At 37.2% G+C, this 16,788-nt stretch overlaps 1 protein-coding gene across 2 annotated transcripts; it reads left to right on the forward strand.

Annotated features, from left to right (window-relative positions):
* Nucleotides 1–25: 25 nt before the first annotated feature.
* Nucleotides 26–16,703, forward strand: LOC139149481 (uncharacterized). 2 transcript variants are annotated; one of them, XM_070721254.1, is made up of 13 exons: nucleotides 26–197; nucleotides 1,317–1,452; nucleotides 1,596–1,651; nucleotides 2,123–2,181; nucleotides 2,304–2,442; nucleotides 2,786–2,866; nucleotides 3,277–3,429; nucleotides 3,605–3,679; nucleotides 4,081–4,199; nucleotides 7,582–7,680; nucleotides 8,350–8,496; nucleotides 11,670–12,317; nucleotides 13,008–16,703. In XM_070721254.1, the coding sequence occupies exons 1-13, from the start codon at nucleotides 77–79 to the stop codon at nucleotides 13,152–13,154; spliced, it is 1,980 nt and encodes a 659-aa protein (XP_070577355.1). In that variant the 5' UTR covers nucleotides 26–76; the 3' UTR covers nucleotides 13,155–16,703. The 2 variants fall into 2 exon arrangements, with proteins under 2 accessions (XP_070577355.1, XP_070577356.1); XM_070721255.1 differs by having other exon boundaries at nucleotides 7,585–7,680.
* The last annotated feature ends 85 nt before the right edge of the window (nucleotides 16,704–16,788 follow it).

Raw genomic sequence — 16,788 nt, forward strand, 5'->3', positions numbered from 1 at the left:
GCTTATTGCAAAGCCAAGTGATCAGATTATGTTATGTTCATTACTTTTTTGAGTGAACAAAGCGACAAAATTCAATATGAGTGTTCACTCTCGACTCAAAGGCCAGTACAGAAAGACATATTCGAAGAAGCGACCTTTGCAGGCGATACAAGAAGATGACAGTGCGTTTGATAGACTTTCTTCAATCAAAAAAGCTGGTCTGTATCATGCAATTCATCATTCTTATATTGATGGCCTTTTTTATCACCATAATATCGGTTTGTGGAGTGTAAATTCGTACTTTGTCATCCTTTATATATCCCTTATATATGACCACCATGATTTGGCTCAAACACATTATCATCAATGGTGAATGTGGACATGTTTACAGGTTACACCACGGCTGTGGACACTGGAGGGACTGTGGTTACACAGAAAATATGGGGGGGGGGGGATGTACAGGTTAAAGGCACTTTGAATGTACTTGGAGGGGTATCATGATGGTTATGTACTTCATGGCATTAGTGTAATTCCTTGTTTTTTCAGTAATAGGTAGTGTGTATCATAATTCCATTTCATCATGGCATGGATTGTACAAAACATTCAAGACAACATCCAATAGTGACTGTGGCACCATTTTACAAGTGGTACACAATAGCCACAAACTGATGACGTCAAATCGCCGTACACAAAGCACAGACGCCTTGTTATTATGGCACTGTGTATTGTGTACGGCGATTTGACCTCATCATTTTGTGGCTATACCGCTTGTAAATTGGCACTGTGACTGTAATTTGATACTTCAAAAATTAACTTTCATAGTATTGATTTGCATCATTATCGGATAAAATTAGATGGAAGGTATGAAAGATAATTTGATCTGCAATGTCAAAATACAGTTATATTTTCAGCTGAATGTATTATGGTACTGGCAATATAGAACTGTAACTTCCTAGCCAGGAGAGAAATTTTTTTTTTTCCTCTGTCACTAAAGCGAGTATTATAGTACATAGCGCTATCCTCTCCCCTCAGACATTCTTAACTTTTCTATCCAATTCAACTTTGCACTGAGAGTTATTAGATGGACATGATGAAAGTGCATGTGTTTGTAATTGATGGAATTACTCTGTATGACTTTCTGTGTCAAGTGATGTTTAGGTACACACTAACAGTAGAAGTTGCAAAGATAATTTGAGTTATGCAGGTTTGCCAACGGTAAACCATAACAGAATGTACACCAATCAATGTTGTCCTGATGTATATATACACACATCATAAAATAAAGATATTGAACTTCACTTCAAGATAGGCGACATCTTTTATGGTTTCTATTCTAGGTCCAAATATACTCGCCAAAAATGATGCCAGACCCATGAACACACCAACAAAACTGACTGTAAAAAGGAAATCAGTGATGCCAAAGTACGATATCACTGTTGGTGTCAACACAGTTGTTAATGCATGCTTACAAAGGTAAGAATTTTACGTCTCATCAAAATTCTGATCGATGGATGACCATGTGAAGATGCAGAGGCAATCAAACTAGAACATTTCACTTAGAATGCAAAAAATGTAATTAAATTTCATGCACTGAGGTTAAGTTAATTTTTTTTCAGATCTTCTCTCATTCAAGAAACTACCAAACAACATAGTTTGAAGGTTTCCCGTAAAAGTAAGTTAATTTTTTGAAACGCACAGTAAAATTGTTTGAGTTGTGTGATTGAGGCTTATAAATGGTGGTTTCTAAATGTCAGGTACAGCCCAAAGTATATGGGGCTGTTGTCAACTTATATGTCATCAATCAACCTTTAATTTGAAGGTGGAAATCGTGTCAATTACTTGTCTTTAAATGTACTATGTTGTATCAAATTTTCTACCAAAACTGTTATGTGTTGATCACCATATGAGTGAATATCTCTTTATGACATTCCAGACCAGAAGGAGCTCTCCACATTGTGATATCAAACTTGCCATCATTTCTAAGCAAAATTACTCGTACTGTTTCTGAGCCATGGCATACATTAAGGAAGTGTGTGTGTGTTGAGAGATAGGCAGAGGGACAAGGGAGAAAAAAGAAGAGAAAGCATACTGATGCTTGCATGCAGTATTTTCCTAAATATTTGTACTTTCATTTTCCAAACAGAGCCTTTCCGTGTCAGTCCATCATCTGATGCAACTTTACAGGACACTGATATGAACTCTGTAAGTACATGTTCACAGATTCTAACATCGTTGATCAGCCAGTTGTGCCTTGTTGAAGCCAGAGTCAATGCAGTATGCAAAATGTTTCATCAAGTAATTAGTGTACTGCTTTCTCTCATCAGAATGTATCCTCCCGAGTTCTTGAAGGAATGCCTGAATGTACACAAGAAATGGGGGAAACGATCAGCTCAAGTGTTGTTCCATCAGGTCTTCAGAGCCACCTCACAGGGACCACAGCAATGGAAGGAGAATCAGTGTCAGGTGGGAAATTTCTCTCTCTGTAAGATATACTGGTACATACCCTCACCAAAGAATGATCACTGTGCTATATCCACTATAGTCTGCAAATTTGCAATGACGTTACATACAGAAGCATTACATGTAACTTTCAACTGTTTAACCAATCACTCAGATCATCACACGCGCTGCCATAATTCATCTATATTCATACAGCAACAAAAGTGTCGGTGATCACTTCAATGCATGCAAGAAATCACATCAACATGATACATTTATCTACTGTGTTGTTTCTTGGCACTACTGTTGAAAGTGCCTCAGGGAACAGCCATTAAGGGAGCATTTTTTGTGTTTTGTTACTTTTTAGATACAGAATTGCAAAGCGGCGAAAATTCTTCTGAAGAATATTCAGACACAGAAATTCCACGAGACAAACCAATGGTGACAGGTAAATACTATTTTCAGTATGAAAGTGGCTGGGTATAAAACTGAAATGCTGAAAGGGGTTACATTTCACTTCAAGTGATGGATTAGATGAGCAATCAGTGCCATCAACAGACTCTTCTGTACTGATACAAACGAATGTATTCCAACAGTTAAATGCAAAAGGAGGTTTTCAATAGAAAGAGAGATGAAACGATGGTGCAATTCACATTAAGAAGTAATCAGTAAAAACATGAAAGAAATTGGGTGAATTTTTACAAATTTTTGTTTCTCACTGATTTTTACCTTTGATCATAATCTTCATCATATTTATGTAATTGGAACTCTAAAGGCAAGTGGTTTCTGGAAACATCACAAAGACCTCTATGTACATTTCTTCATAGGCATGATAATTGGTGTATATTTCCATTTCAGTTCACATACCAGCACAAAGGACAAGCCACAGGCCAAAATTGTTCCACCATCAATACAGGAATTCTTCCCTGATTGAAGGCAAATCTCCATGTGGAAATGAAATGGACAAACTGGATGAAATCTCAGAGGTACCTGGTAATCAAGATCCTTATGGTAAGTTTTGAATAATTCCTGCCGCAATCATATGTCATGCATTTAGCTTAGCAGAAAACAAGTTTTTTAACAAAGAGATTCCTTGAGTGGAATTTTTCATCCTTGCCATAGCTATCAGTCTTGAATTTCCTTCGTCCATTTATGGTGCAAGTCAATTATCATTCATTTGTTTCAGAATTTCTGTCAAGTTCATCCACGCTTCCACCAAGTCCGTCCCTGATAAGTGTTGATCCTAATTGTCAATTTCAAGGTAGGATTTGATTAACTGCACCTCTGTTCTACATTATTATTATACAATTGGTTTATTTTTGTCCATATTTCAGAATAGAAAAAGTGAATAATTATAAATTATCACATGCATGAAAACAAAAACTTACAGCTGCTCAAGGAAATGCATACCATACAATATGTTTTTGTTGATAAGAGGCAATATTATTTAGAGCTACAGCTATTGCCGTTCAAAGAAATTGGAATTGTTATCATTGACCTGATTCTCTTGCCAAGCACAAGCTAGTAATTATGATTACCTCTTACAGTCAACGTAACTGGGAAATTCAGCTTATTCCTCTGAAAAAAACACTCAAACCTTGCTTTGATGCATGATAGTGCAATACTCTGTCTGTTGAATTCATTTTTGTTTATAATTACTAGAGGTGCAAGAACAAAGACATGGACATCTTGGCAAGCCGGCAGGATTCCGGCATCATGATTCCATGGATCATTTTGTAGAATCAGAGGATCCCACACATACGGGTGATAAAATAACTACAGTAAGAAACTGGCTATTTTTCCCCTCAAATAAAGAGTATTTAATCCCCTCAAAACCAATCTGTTATCTTCCTGTGTGATGTTATGTCACTTGCCAGAGGTAAAACTGTACAAAAATCAATTTACAATACTTAGTAGTATAAGAATATGTGATAGGAGATGCACATTCATGCAATATTCAAACTTTGATAAAACTCAGATGTCCACCTGTCTATGATGAAAACAATTTATCATCACTGTTAATATCTTTCAAAAATAATTTCCTCACATCAGTACAGAACAGAATAGTGTCCCCATTTCAACAGTCACCATGAGTACGTGCTTGTATGCCGACTTATACCTGTGTTGTTTTTTTCAAAGTGTGACAATTAAAAGTGAATTTTCAGGGAGCACTATGTTGTACCATAGACCCTTGAGAAAACTTGTGGGTCTATGGTTTGTACACAGCTTGTCCACACCACTGTGTTCATGATCCATTGCACTGTATCACGCTTGTGAAATCATTTTGTGTGCTAAAATTCTACATAGTGAATATTCATACCTTTAAATTGTGAGATATTCCTGATCAGGGTTTATAGTAAATCGTTGGTTAATATAAATGCACATGTAAAATGTACCCAGTATGTTCACATTATTAAGTCCCCGCAAGCGGGGACTTAGTGGGTTAGGTCATGTCCGTCCCGGCGTCCTTCCGTCCGTGCACCTGTCATCAACGATTTCTGTGGCATCTGTGAAGCGATCGTTTTCTAACTGGGCATAAATGTAGTACCATATGGTCTCTTGATGCACAGTCCTTATTATCTCAAAATAATTCAATTTTAGTCACCAAAATTACTCTTGATGTCTTTTATTCAGACTTTTTTTCTCTGAATCCGAATCTGAAGCCAATGTTTGGATCATGTAAATACACTGATGACGTAAATCACCGGACTGTACGATTATTTATGGGGGAGACGCTAGCAAAGGTTGTAGTCGATTCCAAAAGGTATTTCGCAGGACTGGTGACGGTTTCGGTTGGTCAGTTTTAGGAGTTTTAGACGTCAAGCGTTGTCTGTCGTGATGAACGAGAGCCACAGAAAGCTTTAGTAATTTGCAAAAAATGTCATCTCGTCAGTTTTAAACGTCATCGTTGACAAGCACTACGGTTGTTCATGCGGGCTCCCGTAAAATAATGGTATGGTCAGACGATTTGAATCGCTGGTGATCACATGCAGTGAACACGTGCTATGAAATGTGGCTGTTTGACAAAGTTATCTATCTGTTTGGGATCAGACGGTTCGTCATGACGGGACGAAAAAATGAAGGCGGCGTTCGACGTCGACTGCATTGGCCACAAATGATGCCGTCCGCAAAGTAATGCAGTACCGAAAAACCGTCATTAATATTCAACTTTTTTCGCTACTCGGAAGTTGAAAGAACGGCTAGTACGGGATCGAAATAAAATACTCGAGAAAGAACGTCGACTTTCAAAGTCTGAAGGAGCCATGCTCTGCCCGATGGCTATCCCTTGGTGGAGCGTAACGATGCGAAGGCCCGCACTGTTTTGGAGTTTGGTGATGAATGCCGCAAATAACAACGTTGCAGACGGCTTGTTGAAGCAAACAATATTCGTTCGTATATAGCCATGACATGCATGTTGATGATGCCGATCATTGACCAATGTAATTTTGTCTTTCATAGTCAGGATGCAAACCTTTCGATAATACAACCAATGATACAGTCGACCATCGCAGAATTACGGACAGTGTTAGATGTAAAGGAATCATGAATGCAACCTTTCGATAATACAACCAATGATACAGTCGACCATCGCAGAATTACGGACAGTGTTAGATGTAAAGGAATCATGAACGCGAGTTCAGAGAAGAAATCGAAGCCAACCACACGACCTGATATATGCTAATGAGAGCTGCGTCATCCGCTTTGCCTGTGCAAACTCGCGTCGACGCTTCATCGCGCCGAACATTTGATACAGCGAACGGAGGAGCGATTTCCTGCCAACTGTACTACATGTACTAATATCCTATTGTGTCTTGACAAAGTCATAAATGCAAGTAAATACCCAGAGATTGACAATGAACTCCGTGACTACGGTATCGAGGCACTTGAAACTTCATCGATCATCTTGGATCAGACTACGTAAACCGTGAGCACTCACGGCAACGCGTTTAGAAACGACTTCAGACAAGCGAAGTTTACGCTGAGAACTCGGAGTCATGTCGTTTGCTAATTCAAGAATATGCGGAAAGGTTTCCTGCAGTTCGACAATTGACATGTATTGCAGTAGTAATTCCTGTATCCTTGGTTGCATGCGAAAAGGGCTTCAGCTGCTAAAACAGGAGCCCGTAGTAGATTTTCCTACGGCAATGTAGATAATTTGATGTTGCTCTCAATGGAAGGGCCGTGTGTTGCCGATTTCCCGTACGGCAGAGCAAGGGAGATATTTGCCTCGAGGGCTCGCAGAAACCCTAGGAATTCTTAGATGTTGAATGTTATTGACATGATACTCAGAATTCAACATTAACACAATTATCAGTAGTTTACAGCTACTAAACATTCCAAACAATGTAAACAGCGGGGACTGTGTCATCTTTCGATGACTTGTTTTATTCAGGCAACCTCTCCATTGTTTGTTTAACTGGTTGTAATTTTCTTCAATTTATTATGATCATCATTGTAATCAATATGAGCAGGTACATGTATGCATTGATTAAGCAATGAAGCACACCAAGTGATGGTATACCACGAGATTTTGACCAGTTCATGACATATATGCACGAGCGATAGCGAGTGCATATATGGAGTGAACTGGTCAGAATCGAGTGGTATACCGTCGCTGGGTGTGATTTATTGCTATTATATCATAACAGTATGGAACGTGAAAAACGGGTTATTGCTCAAGCTGAGAGCTCGGGCGTATGCCAGCCATGGTGTATCGCCAATATACCGTTGTTCTTTTTGCGTCTCAACCAATCAGATCACTGCATTTTTGCCATCAATATACTGGTATGATATAATATATTTTGTATAATCGTCATCATTGTCAACAACAAAACGATATATGTGCCCCAAAATAGGCATCCATGTGCATTTTATCTGAATGACTGTTGTCATTTACAAAATTGATGAACAGTATGTTTTCATTTAATATCATCAAAAGAGTATTATCTCTTTACATTCTGTTTATATTTTAGTAGCATTACTCAAAGCATTGTTTATGCAGGTTGCTTGTAATTATGGTAATAGCATTTGAATCGGTCTTATACTCTAGACCAATGTTCCCTGCATCAATTCAATACATACTACCATAACTTTAAATTAATTCTTTTTTATTTATTGATAATTTATTTCAACAACTCACAGTGTGTTCTTTCCTCTTCTGAGAAGGCGCCTGATAAACACTATCTGACAAGTACACCACAAGCTGCCAAACATGGAGGTAAACATGGAAAAGTTGACAATGATTGCCAAGGGTTAACAGGTGTAAGTATTCAATATAACCACAGTAAACTGCAAAATGCAGGCTTATCTATCTCTGTGTCAACAATTTATCTAGCTACTGATTTTGCGTAGTCTCTGCAGGTTGCTGTGAATGGCTGAATGTAAGCACAGTTGTTCTATCCAAAAGCTTGTACGCTGATATATTGTAGCAAGAGAATAACTCGGCATTCAATTTCCATGTATGTGAACACCGTATCCTTCCTTTGGGGGGCAATTTTGCTGTTCCAAACAATTCTGATTTTAATATGTCATGATAGATATGTACAGTAAGTCCAAACATTACACATGTGCAACATCATAATTGAATGGTAATACAGACGTGCAGGATTGAGCATGGCTAGTGCATGCGTATATCTAATGCACTTTGAAATACAAATGCTCACAGTACTTGAGTGCTTTTGTGGTGTAGGCATATGTATGTCTGGTGATGTGGTCATTTCTTCAAACGTAAAGTTTGCATCTATTTGATATTGTCAGTGTCACATGGATTAGAAATCATGAGACACTTTGTCTGTTAAACAGGCTGATTGAGTTGCTCTACCACATTTTAGAGATTGGTGATTTTCATATGCTATTGGTTGATGGATTTGTTACTATATGTAGATACTTATCCAATAGTGTTTGATGTTTTGTGTCTCTCTTTATTTCCAGTTGGATTTATCCTGCATTGACATTCCATCAGAAGAAATCTTACTGCAGCCGATGTTGAAAGAACGGACCGTGAACTCAGATGAGATACATGTGAATACATATCATCTTTCCAAAGTAGAAAGTGCCGCATCAAGCAGATTGCCAGGAGTAAGTCACGTACAGATATTTCTTGCATGTGTAGGGTGAATGTCATGCTGAGAGGTCTTTTTGAGTTCCCAGAAATGAAGTGATCAGGGGCATTTAGATTTGGCTTTGTGCAATAAAGCTTTCACCGCTATTTCACTTAAGGTAGTATGTGCTTCAAATCTGAAAGACTTAAACTTTTTTTAAGTGAAATTTAAATGATGCCCTATCAAAATTGAAAATAAAATCAGGGGTCAAAATACAAAATTTGGTACAAGACAGAAATTTCTCAATATGTAATGACTCTCAAAATTCAAAATTGCTGCCATGTTCCCTGTATTAACTTAGTTGGAAAATATTAAAATTTTGATTCTCACAAAATAAGCCTGTGAAAACTGTAGTCACACTATGAATTTCAAAATGAGCCCCCACAAGTGGTAGACCATAAAGGTATTTTAAAAATTTGACAGCTCAAATGTTTGTCTTTTAGGCGTGTTCTACTTTACGGTACATGTATTCATAAACAGATTCTCAGTGGATAGAGTTTGAAACTTTTCTCATGTCAAAGGACACGGGCAGGGAAATGGTGGGCAGACAGCTTGTATCAAGGATTAACTGATGGGAATAGCAAAATCCTTTCAGAGGAAAGAACCATCTGGGTCAAAATAGGGAATGAGAATAGGGGAAAACTAGTGGACAGGAGGAAAATGTTTTCCTTTAATGAAGCTGGAAAGTACATGTGCGGGACCATTCACTTTCCCTTTCTGGTTTCAACTTTGTTCAAAATACCTGTGAATAGCATATTTATAATTCCAAAAGAACAACCGGTGACACTTTCCCTGGAAGCAATCAAGTTGGCTTTGCTGCTGCATTACTTGCTTGTGCTTTACAAATTATGTAGAATTTAAGACAGTGAATTAGGGTGTACATGAATGGCTGCAGAACCTATCACGTTTGAACTTTAGATACAAGAACATAGCTCTAAGACATCCATCTTTTCATCACTTGTGCCGTCTGATCCTACATATCCCATTTCATTATGTGTGCAGGGTCACTGCAGTAATATTCTCAACAAAACCAAGTCACCTGAGCAGTGAGTGAACCATCTTTTGTAAGTGTAGCTGTTTTTTTCGGTACATTAATGCAGTCTCTTCACTGCCCATTCTGGTTCACCTCTGAAATAAACCATTCACTGAAAAGACAGGTACATGTTTCAGGTCAGAGTTGAAGTCCAGGTTGTCAGTAGATTTCCTATTTCAGTGCGCAGTCTGTTGTGCATTTCATGGTATTGTCTCAGAGAAATTATGACAAGCATAGAATTTAATCACTGTGTTGATGACCAGACAGTTACGCACTGAACTCTGTCATGTTAGCATTCATAGTGTAAGTGTTGTATGACCTACATAATATCCAAATAAAACGTGGAGAAAGTACATGTATGTCATGCATGTACAGCAACAGGTATGAAACAACGCTTTAGCCCATGAAGTCTTTTCATTCTCAGACAAAATCATCAGGCAGCAAATTATTGCTCTGCACTGTTGAATGGTATACTGTAATTATATGGATTGTAAACAAAGTTACAAGAACTTGAATAATTTCCAATTTTGTGTGTACTGATTTATGGCAATATAAACAAAGTGACTTGTAGCCAGACTGTATGTGTACGTGGCCAGACAGCCAAAATACTTCACCTCAGAATTAGGGCATATGCAGAGTGAAAGGAAAGCATTCTATGGTTTTGATCTGTGCAAGCAAAGGCAGCTAGCACAGATGTACTCAAAAGTCATTGTGATTGTATGAGTACTTAAAGGACTTCGATCCCTTTGCAAGTGCTGTGTACAAGAGCAACAGAGGTGACAGCCAGGCTTTTGGAATTTCTACCTATTGTAATTATTGAACCTACAGGACTCCCTGCTTTTAAGGAATATGTGACAATGGCAGGGTTTCAAATTTGTGCATCGCAAGTTTTTTCCTGTGAAACATACACACTTTGTGTTCATTGATCCCCATTCTGCAAAAGTATATCTCATTCTATGAATTATAAGCCTCTCTGTTATAAGTATATACATGTCCCTTTGGTGAGTTACAATGAGATCACACAAAAACTAGCTACAACATGGTCACAACAATGGATTATATGTCACAGGCATTGTCTTGTGTCTGTGAATGTCATAAAAATGATACAGCTTGGATTTTCCTCTCTGTTCACTACTCTTATGCGCTTTTTATGTTTCATGGTCCTAGCAGCAATGACTGTGTGAGCATACTCTTGCAGCCACCAGGCTGCTCTTCCATGTCTCAGTCCCAGGCTGAGATATATCAACCCATCACAAGGATCAGTGTTACATATATAGGTCCTAAGGTTAAAAGCTGTATATCAGATATTAGGTAATGTATGATTTCAAAGGGTTAAAGGGAGGTGGTCATTGGAACTCTGCTCAAAGGTTGCCAGGGACCCCTATGACCGATGTAAATACTGTATCTAGGGTACATTAGTGATTGACGAAAGTTGGAACATGCTTGTTAACAACGAATATCATAAAATTTATATGTTGCAGCTATGTTGAAGTGATGCATAGATATGCATGAAATACATTGTTTATAAATAAGAGAGTCGCACACGCGTAGTTCCGACACCCCCCTCCTCCCGTTTAAATTGTTTATTTAGTTATTATTGTGTACCAGCTGGCAAATATTTCTAACCTTATAAATAAATGGGCGTGTGTAATTGTGACACTGAAATTTGCGAAACCTTAATATTGGTAATGTGGTAGTGCCTCGAACATTTGTTACTAAATGAATTTTAAGCAAAAGGGTTGATTTGTTTGTATTTAGGAGATTCAACTGAAAACTACAACCCTGAATTAAGCTACAAAATTGATATTATTTTTAAACAATTCTTAGTCGAAGCTATAGACAAGAGAAGGAATGTTTTGAACTAGCTGTTAGCATTCTAGTTTTTATTATTATTGTTGCTGTGTTTTGTTGTTTTTTTTGTTTTTTGTTTTTGTTTTGTTTTTTATTGTTTTTTGTTTTTCCTTCTTCTTCTCTCTGTAATTGAAATTTATTTTTCATCAGTGTTTTGCAGCTCCTAATGTTTTATTTAGTGAGCCCCTGATCTAAAAGGGATCCAGCAAATAGATAAATAAATAAATAAATAAATACTAATTGATCATTTCTGAATTTCTGTCCAGACTCTGACCATGCTTGGTATGGAAGAAGGCACCAACAGCTGCTTTGTAACTCAGGATGGTGATACAGCGATTGATTCTGACGACTCCGATTCTCAGTGGTGTTCCCTGAAAACACCAAGAATGCCGGAACGCACGGTGAAAAATAAAACCCCTGCAAGAAGACAGACTGTCGTAGTAAGTAAAACCCCAACAAAAGCAACAGAAGTGATTCCAAACACAGGCCACAAGGCTGTCCGAGGAAATTCAGCACAGAAAAAGGGGAGAGCTGACATTTTAGGAAAACCAGGCAAAATTGTCCTGTGTCCAGGCTCTGATACAATGGAATTTGACTTTGAAGAAGATACGTCAGCTGCTCTGTCACATGCAACTAATCAGAGCAACCCAAAAGATTTGACTTTTCCATCCAAAACAAAGGGGATTGGTAGTAGAATTGATCAGAAACACAATTCAACCGTCAAGTCACAAGCGTCCAAATCAATATCAGAACTGGAAAAGCTGCAAGATAATAGTGTATTGTCACATCTCGGTGATACTGTAGGATGCAGTCTCGACAAGGAAAAAGCAGTACAGTGCTTCCTAAAGACTCCAAACTCAGAGGTCAGCGGTATCAAAAAGACAAGGCCAGTCCAACCAAAGAAACCAGTCAAAGTAAGATCTGCTTTTCCTAATTACAATTTTTCACTGTCATTACAAACCTTTGTGCAATTTTCATGAAGACGTGGGCAAATATTACTCTATGTTTTTGGTGGTAAAAGATGTAGGATTCATGTTTGATGCACTTACATAATTGGAACTGAGATTTTCACCAGTCCTTCAATAACTGCAAGAGACACCTTGCCCTCATCCCCTCACTGGATTCCCCCCTCCCTTGAGATATTTCATGGATACCCCTCACACCAGCTTTTCATCAGCCATCATCTCCAAAATGACCTATTGTGACCCATTGCCTCAGGCATGTTGCTTGCTACCTGCACAGTCTTATCTTTTGTTCCCATCATTGTCGAAATAAATTTGCTTCATTCAGCTTTAATGATCAAGAAATATTGCAAATTAAGTTCCCTAATGCAACATTCACAATTGCTGGATTATTTTTATTGTGTACTCCAACAGCTCTAATATGAACTGTGTTGCATGTTTTAATTGTTGATGATCAAGATGGTTTTACCCTTGTGGGTATACCAACCAATGCACATGATAATATCTGTCAGGCTTGCACAATATAGACATCCAAATGTCGTAAAATTAGCCAAAAATAGTAAAATTTTTGCAACTTTTTCACATTTATGCATAATGTGAAATTACTTTATTGAAAAGATTTCATCTACAATTTGTTCCTAGGTGACTTCTGGGACAGCTGTCAAAAGACGAAAACGACTTGAATATCCAAGTCACCTTCCTGAGGATATATTGATACTTGTGCCAGAAACGTACAACAGAGACAAGGTCAAGATAATGGTTTGTAAACCAAAGTCTCGAAGGTTATAGAATTCAAGTATCAAGCAAATTTAGAAGGGACTGTGACATGAATTTTCTTCGAAATTGTTTGCAATATGCCTCACAGTGTACAATTAGATTGCTGTGGTATTGGGGCAAAAGCTGCGACAATTATTTGACCACATTTTGAAATTTTCAAAATGGAAAAGCGTGCTGTAGTGTTGTGTGCTGATTTTTTCATTCACATGAAGTAATCGTACACAGTGGAGCTGGAGTGAAAGACTGCTCAACCGTCCATGGGTAGATAAGTTTACTGTATATGTAGTTTGATATAATTTGGTAAATGAGATGACAAACGTGAAAGCTCATTTCATACGCGTTAGATCCTAACAATTATACATTTACACCCAAAGGAACTGAACCAATTAGCTTTAAGTCAAACTAAAGGTTATCAACATTCTGTGTGGTTGGAGGTAAGGATGATGTAAAACCAGGTTTTACTGTGGTTAGGGGAATTCACCAATATTTCACCATCATCTGAAATATCAAGTGTTGTGGTTGCCAATGCCTGTAACCTTTACCTGCTCATTCCCCCCACCTAAAAACGCCACCGTAGGTGGGAGTTGTAAACTACCAGACTTTAAACAGCTGGGCTATATACACAGCAATCATTGAATTGAGTGCAAGCGATGAGGAGAAAGGGAAAATTTAAACAAATTATCTACCTGTACTTAAGAATGATCAGTATAGTCACAAAAGATCAATATATATACTCTCGATTTTTTGAAGAATTTTAGATGATGTTAAAGTGGTTAGAGTTTGCATTGTTATAGTTGTTAAAAACTTTTTACTGTTTAGGTAATGTTTTATTGGTGTAGACTGTTTACAGTCAGATATAGTACAATTATCTTATTGAGAAATGGAAGTTCCATAGTTAATATATTAAATTTCATGTTACAGTCATAATGATAATATACTGTATTGTGACTTGCATAAAGTTTATTGATTTATAGGTTTATTTATTTATTCATGTATATATTTATTTATGTTTGAGATACTGGTTATTTATTTATTTATTTATTTATGTTGGGTATCTATGATTTTCTTATTTTTCACTATTAAATTTAAAGCTAAAGATGTGTGAAATTCACTGAAATTACTAATTATCCTGCAAATCTCAACTTAACCTTTATATGCTGGACACTTCATGAAAGGTAATTTTGCTTTGTCATGCATTCTAGTAATGTACTTTATACCTTTGCTGTTATTGTTAATGTGAAATAAATGATATTTCACACAAGCACAGCTGATCTCTGGTATTTCATGGTGTAATGCAACGCATCGGGAAACAAGCCAAAAATAAAACACCCCATGAAATTTTCAAAACTTCCTGTTTTATTTCAGCTTGCACGCATCGCTGATCAATAATTGGTTTTAGAAGTCATTTCTGATTTATCTTCATCCAAGTTTGCCAGGAGTTTGTTCCCTGTCAAAGAGGGCTTGTTCAAAATCTATAGGTTGCCTATACTAATATGGCTACATCAAAACATACAGAGAAAAAAATGTTTGATGTATCAATTAGTCATGTCTTAGGGAGTCAAAGTTTACAATCACCTGACTGAATTTTCTAGTTGACTTTTAATATGCTCTATCATATTTTGTATTAAGTCTGAATTATCTTCTACACGGTCCATTTCATTTGAAATGTCATCTGTTTACCCAATGTAATGAATATCATTGTTTTATTTTATTGAAGTATCAAGTTTACATATTAAGCTATCGGAAGTTGTTTTAAAGCAGATCCGGAGATTTCATATTTGCTGAATGACACATTCCACAAAATTCAACTTCTCTATTAACAAAAGAATTAATCTTCAGTAGACGAAATCCCTAAGGCATCGTTATATTTTCATTGATGCACATCCGCGAGTGGGAGGATTCCCATGTGAAATCACTTGATTGAAGTGGTTTTCACTGTGAGCCCTGGGACCTTGACACTAATTAGTTCTTGAATATGCATGTTTTTATGTACAAGTCAACATGATGTAGGATGACCTTACATAGCAAGGTGCCCATACATGTTCAGATTACTGGAAAACTGGCTTTTGCATTTACTAATTACGCGAATAGCCACTAATTATATGATACAGAAGATGAATACAAACCAAATCACATTGATACAAAATGCTAGTTATTACAAAGCCAGAGTCCATACACTCAAAGGAACCAATGACTTTTTAACAATTTTAAGGACTTTCTGAGGTCAAAAATATCATTTTGCAGACGTCATTCTTACAATATATCATCACATTTACCGGTATATGATTTTACTTCTAATTTTTACAATATTATGATTGATCACCTTGTCATTCTTGAAATTGTGTGTGGATTATCTATTTTCCAGGATTTTCAAAGAGGTATATTGACCCTGGACAAAACACTCTGCTAGCCTGATGCGATCCCTGAGAACACTTTAAAATTCATGTGAAGTCCAACATATTTATCAGTGTGTACATCACCATTCTTACTCGAATATACATCATAACAGTTTGGTTCAACTTGAATTGCATTTGTGACTTCAATTTCCATCTTGCATAAGCAACTGTTGGACAATATTGGGCAAAAAAAAACAAACAACACTAACAATTTTACGGTTTTCAAAAGGAAAACACTGGCCACAAAGGCCCTGATGCTGATCTGATTGGAAGGAATGTTGTGCCCCATTTCTGAGGGAACACTGCAAACCAGTTATTGGTTATACACATAAGCTAATACGTATAGACAAGGAAGTGACAGATTTGTGATTTTACCACAGGGCCTCATAAGTGCCTATTTAAGTCAATATTACAGCATTTTTCTTTCTTTTTCAATGTTACAAATAATCCAGCTGAAGAGCACAACACTTGTGTAGCTGTCTTTTGTGTAGCGTGTATTGGCATGTATAGTGAGTCCTCGTAAATGTGACCTTTAGTTCCGTGACCTCTAGCCATGCCTACTTCCTGCCCTGCCCTCGCTATGCTTACTGTACTAATTTAACACAGCGACGTCTGTACACATGGCCAGAAGGCATGGCCAGAGGAATTGGCTAGAGGTCACGGAACTAAAGGTCGTATTTACATATGATCACATTCCCCATTGAGGGCGCACTATACATGCCAATACAAGCTACACAAAAGACAGCTACACAAATGTTGTGCTCTTCAGCTTTATTTGTAACATTGAAAAAGAAAAAAAAACGCTGTAATATTGACTTAAATAGGCACTTATGAGCCCCTGTGATTTTACTTGCCATACTAAGCTATGAAAACTCGGCAACACGTTTTATTAGTCTGGATGCACTCTGCAGTTTTGTCAAAGCAATAAACCAGTACCACTCATTTTAATGTGGACTGCTATGGAGAAAATATACGTCATTTGAATCCCAGTAATTGGCTATATATACTATATGGAGTTACTTTATTCATGTTCATTATGTGCATGGCTTTGGTCTCCTGGATACTTGTTGTAAGCACATAGCTCTGCCTAAATGAGTTGCAGAAGGAAGTGAATGACACAATTTTTTCTCGGTGATGTTCCATTCACAGTCAAATGAGCATATGACTTTAATTTAAAAATCACAACATTAGATGTAAGTTTAAAAGTAGAAAAACTAAGAGAGGTTCTATAATATACACTTCTTGTATGA

The sequence above is a fragment of the Ptychodera flava genome, chromosome 14 (genome assembly GCF_041260155.1).
Source record: "Ptychodera flava strain L36383 chromosome 14, AS_Pfla_20210202, whole genome shotgun sequence".
Taxonomy (NCBI): Eukaryota; Metazoa; Hemichordata; class Enteropneusta; family Ptychoderidae; genus Ptychodera; species Ptychodera flava.

Coding starts and splice junctions, on each gene's coding strand:
- LOC139149481 (XM_070721254.1), top strand. CDS start 77: ATGAGTGTTCACTCTCGACTCAAAGGCCAGTACAGAAAGACATATTCG. Junction 1,453..1,595: donor GTTAATGCATGCTTACAAAG/GTAAGAATTTTA, acceptor ATTTTTTTTCAG/ATCTTCTCTCATTCAAGAAA. Junction 12,318..13,007: donor AACCAAAGAAACCAGTCAAA/GTAAGATCTGCT, acceptor ATTTGTTCCTAG/GTGACTTCTGGGACAGCTGT.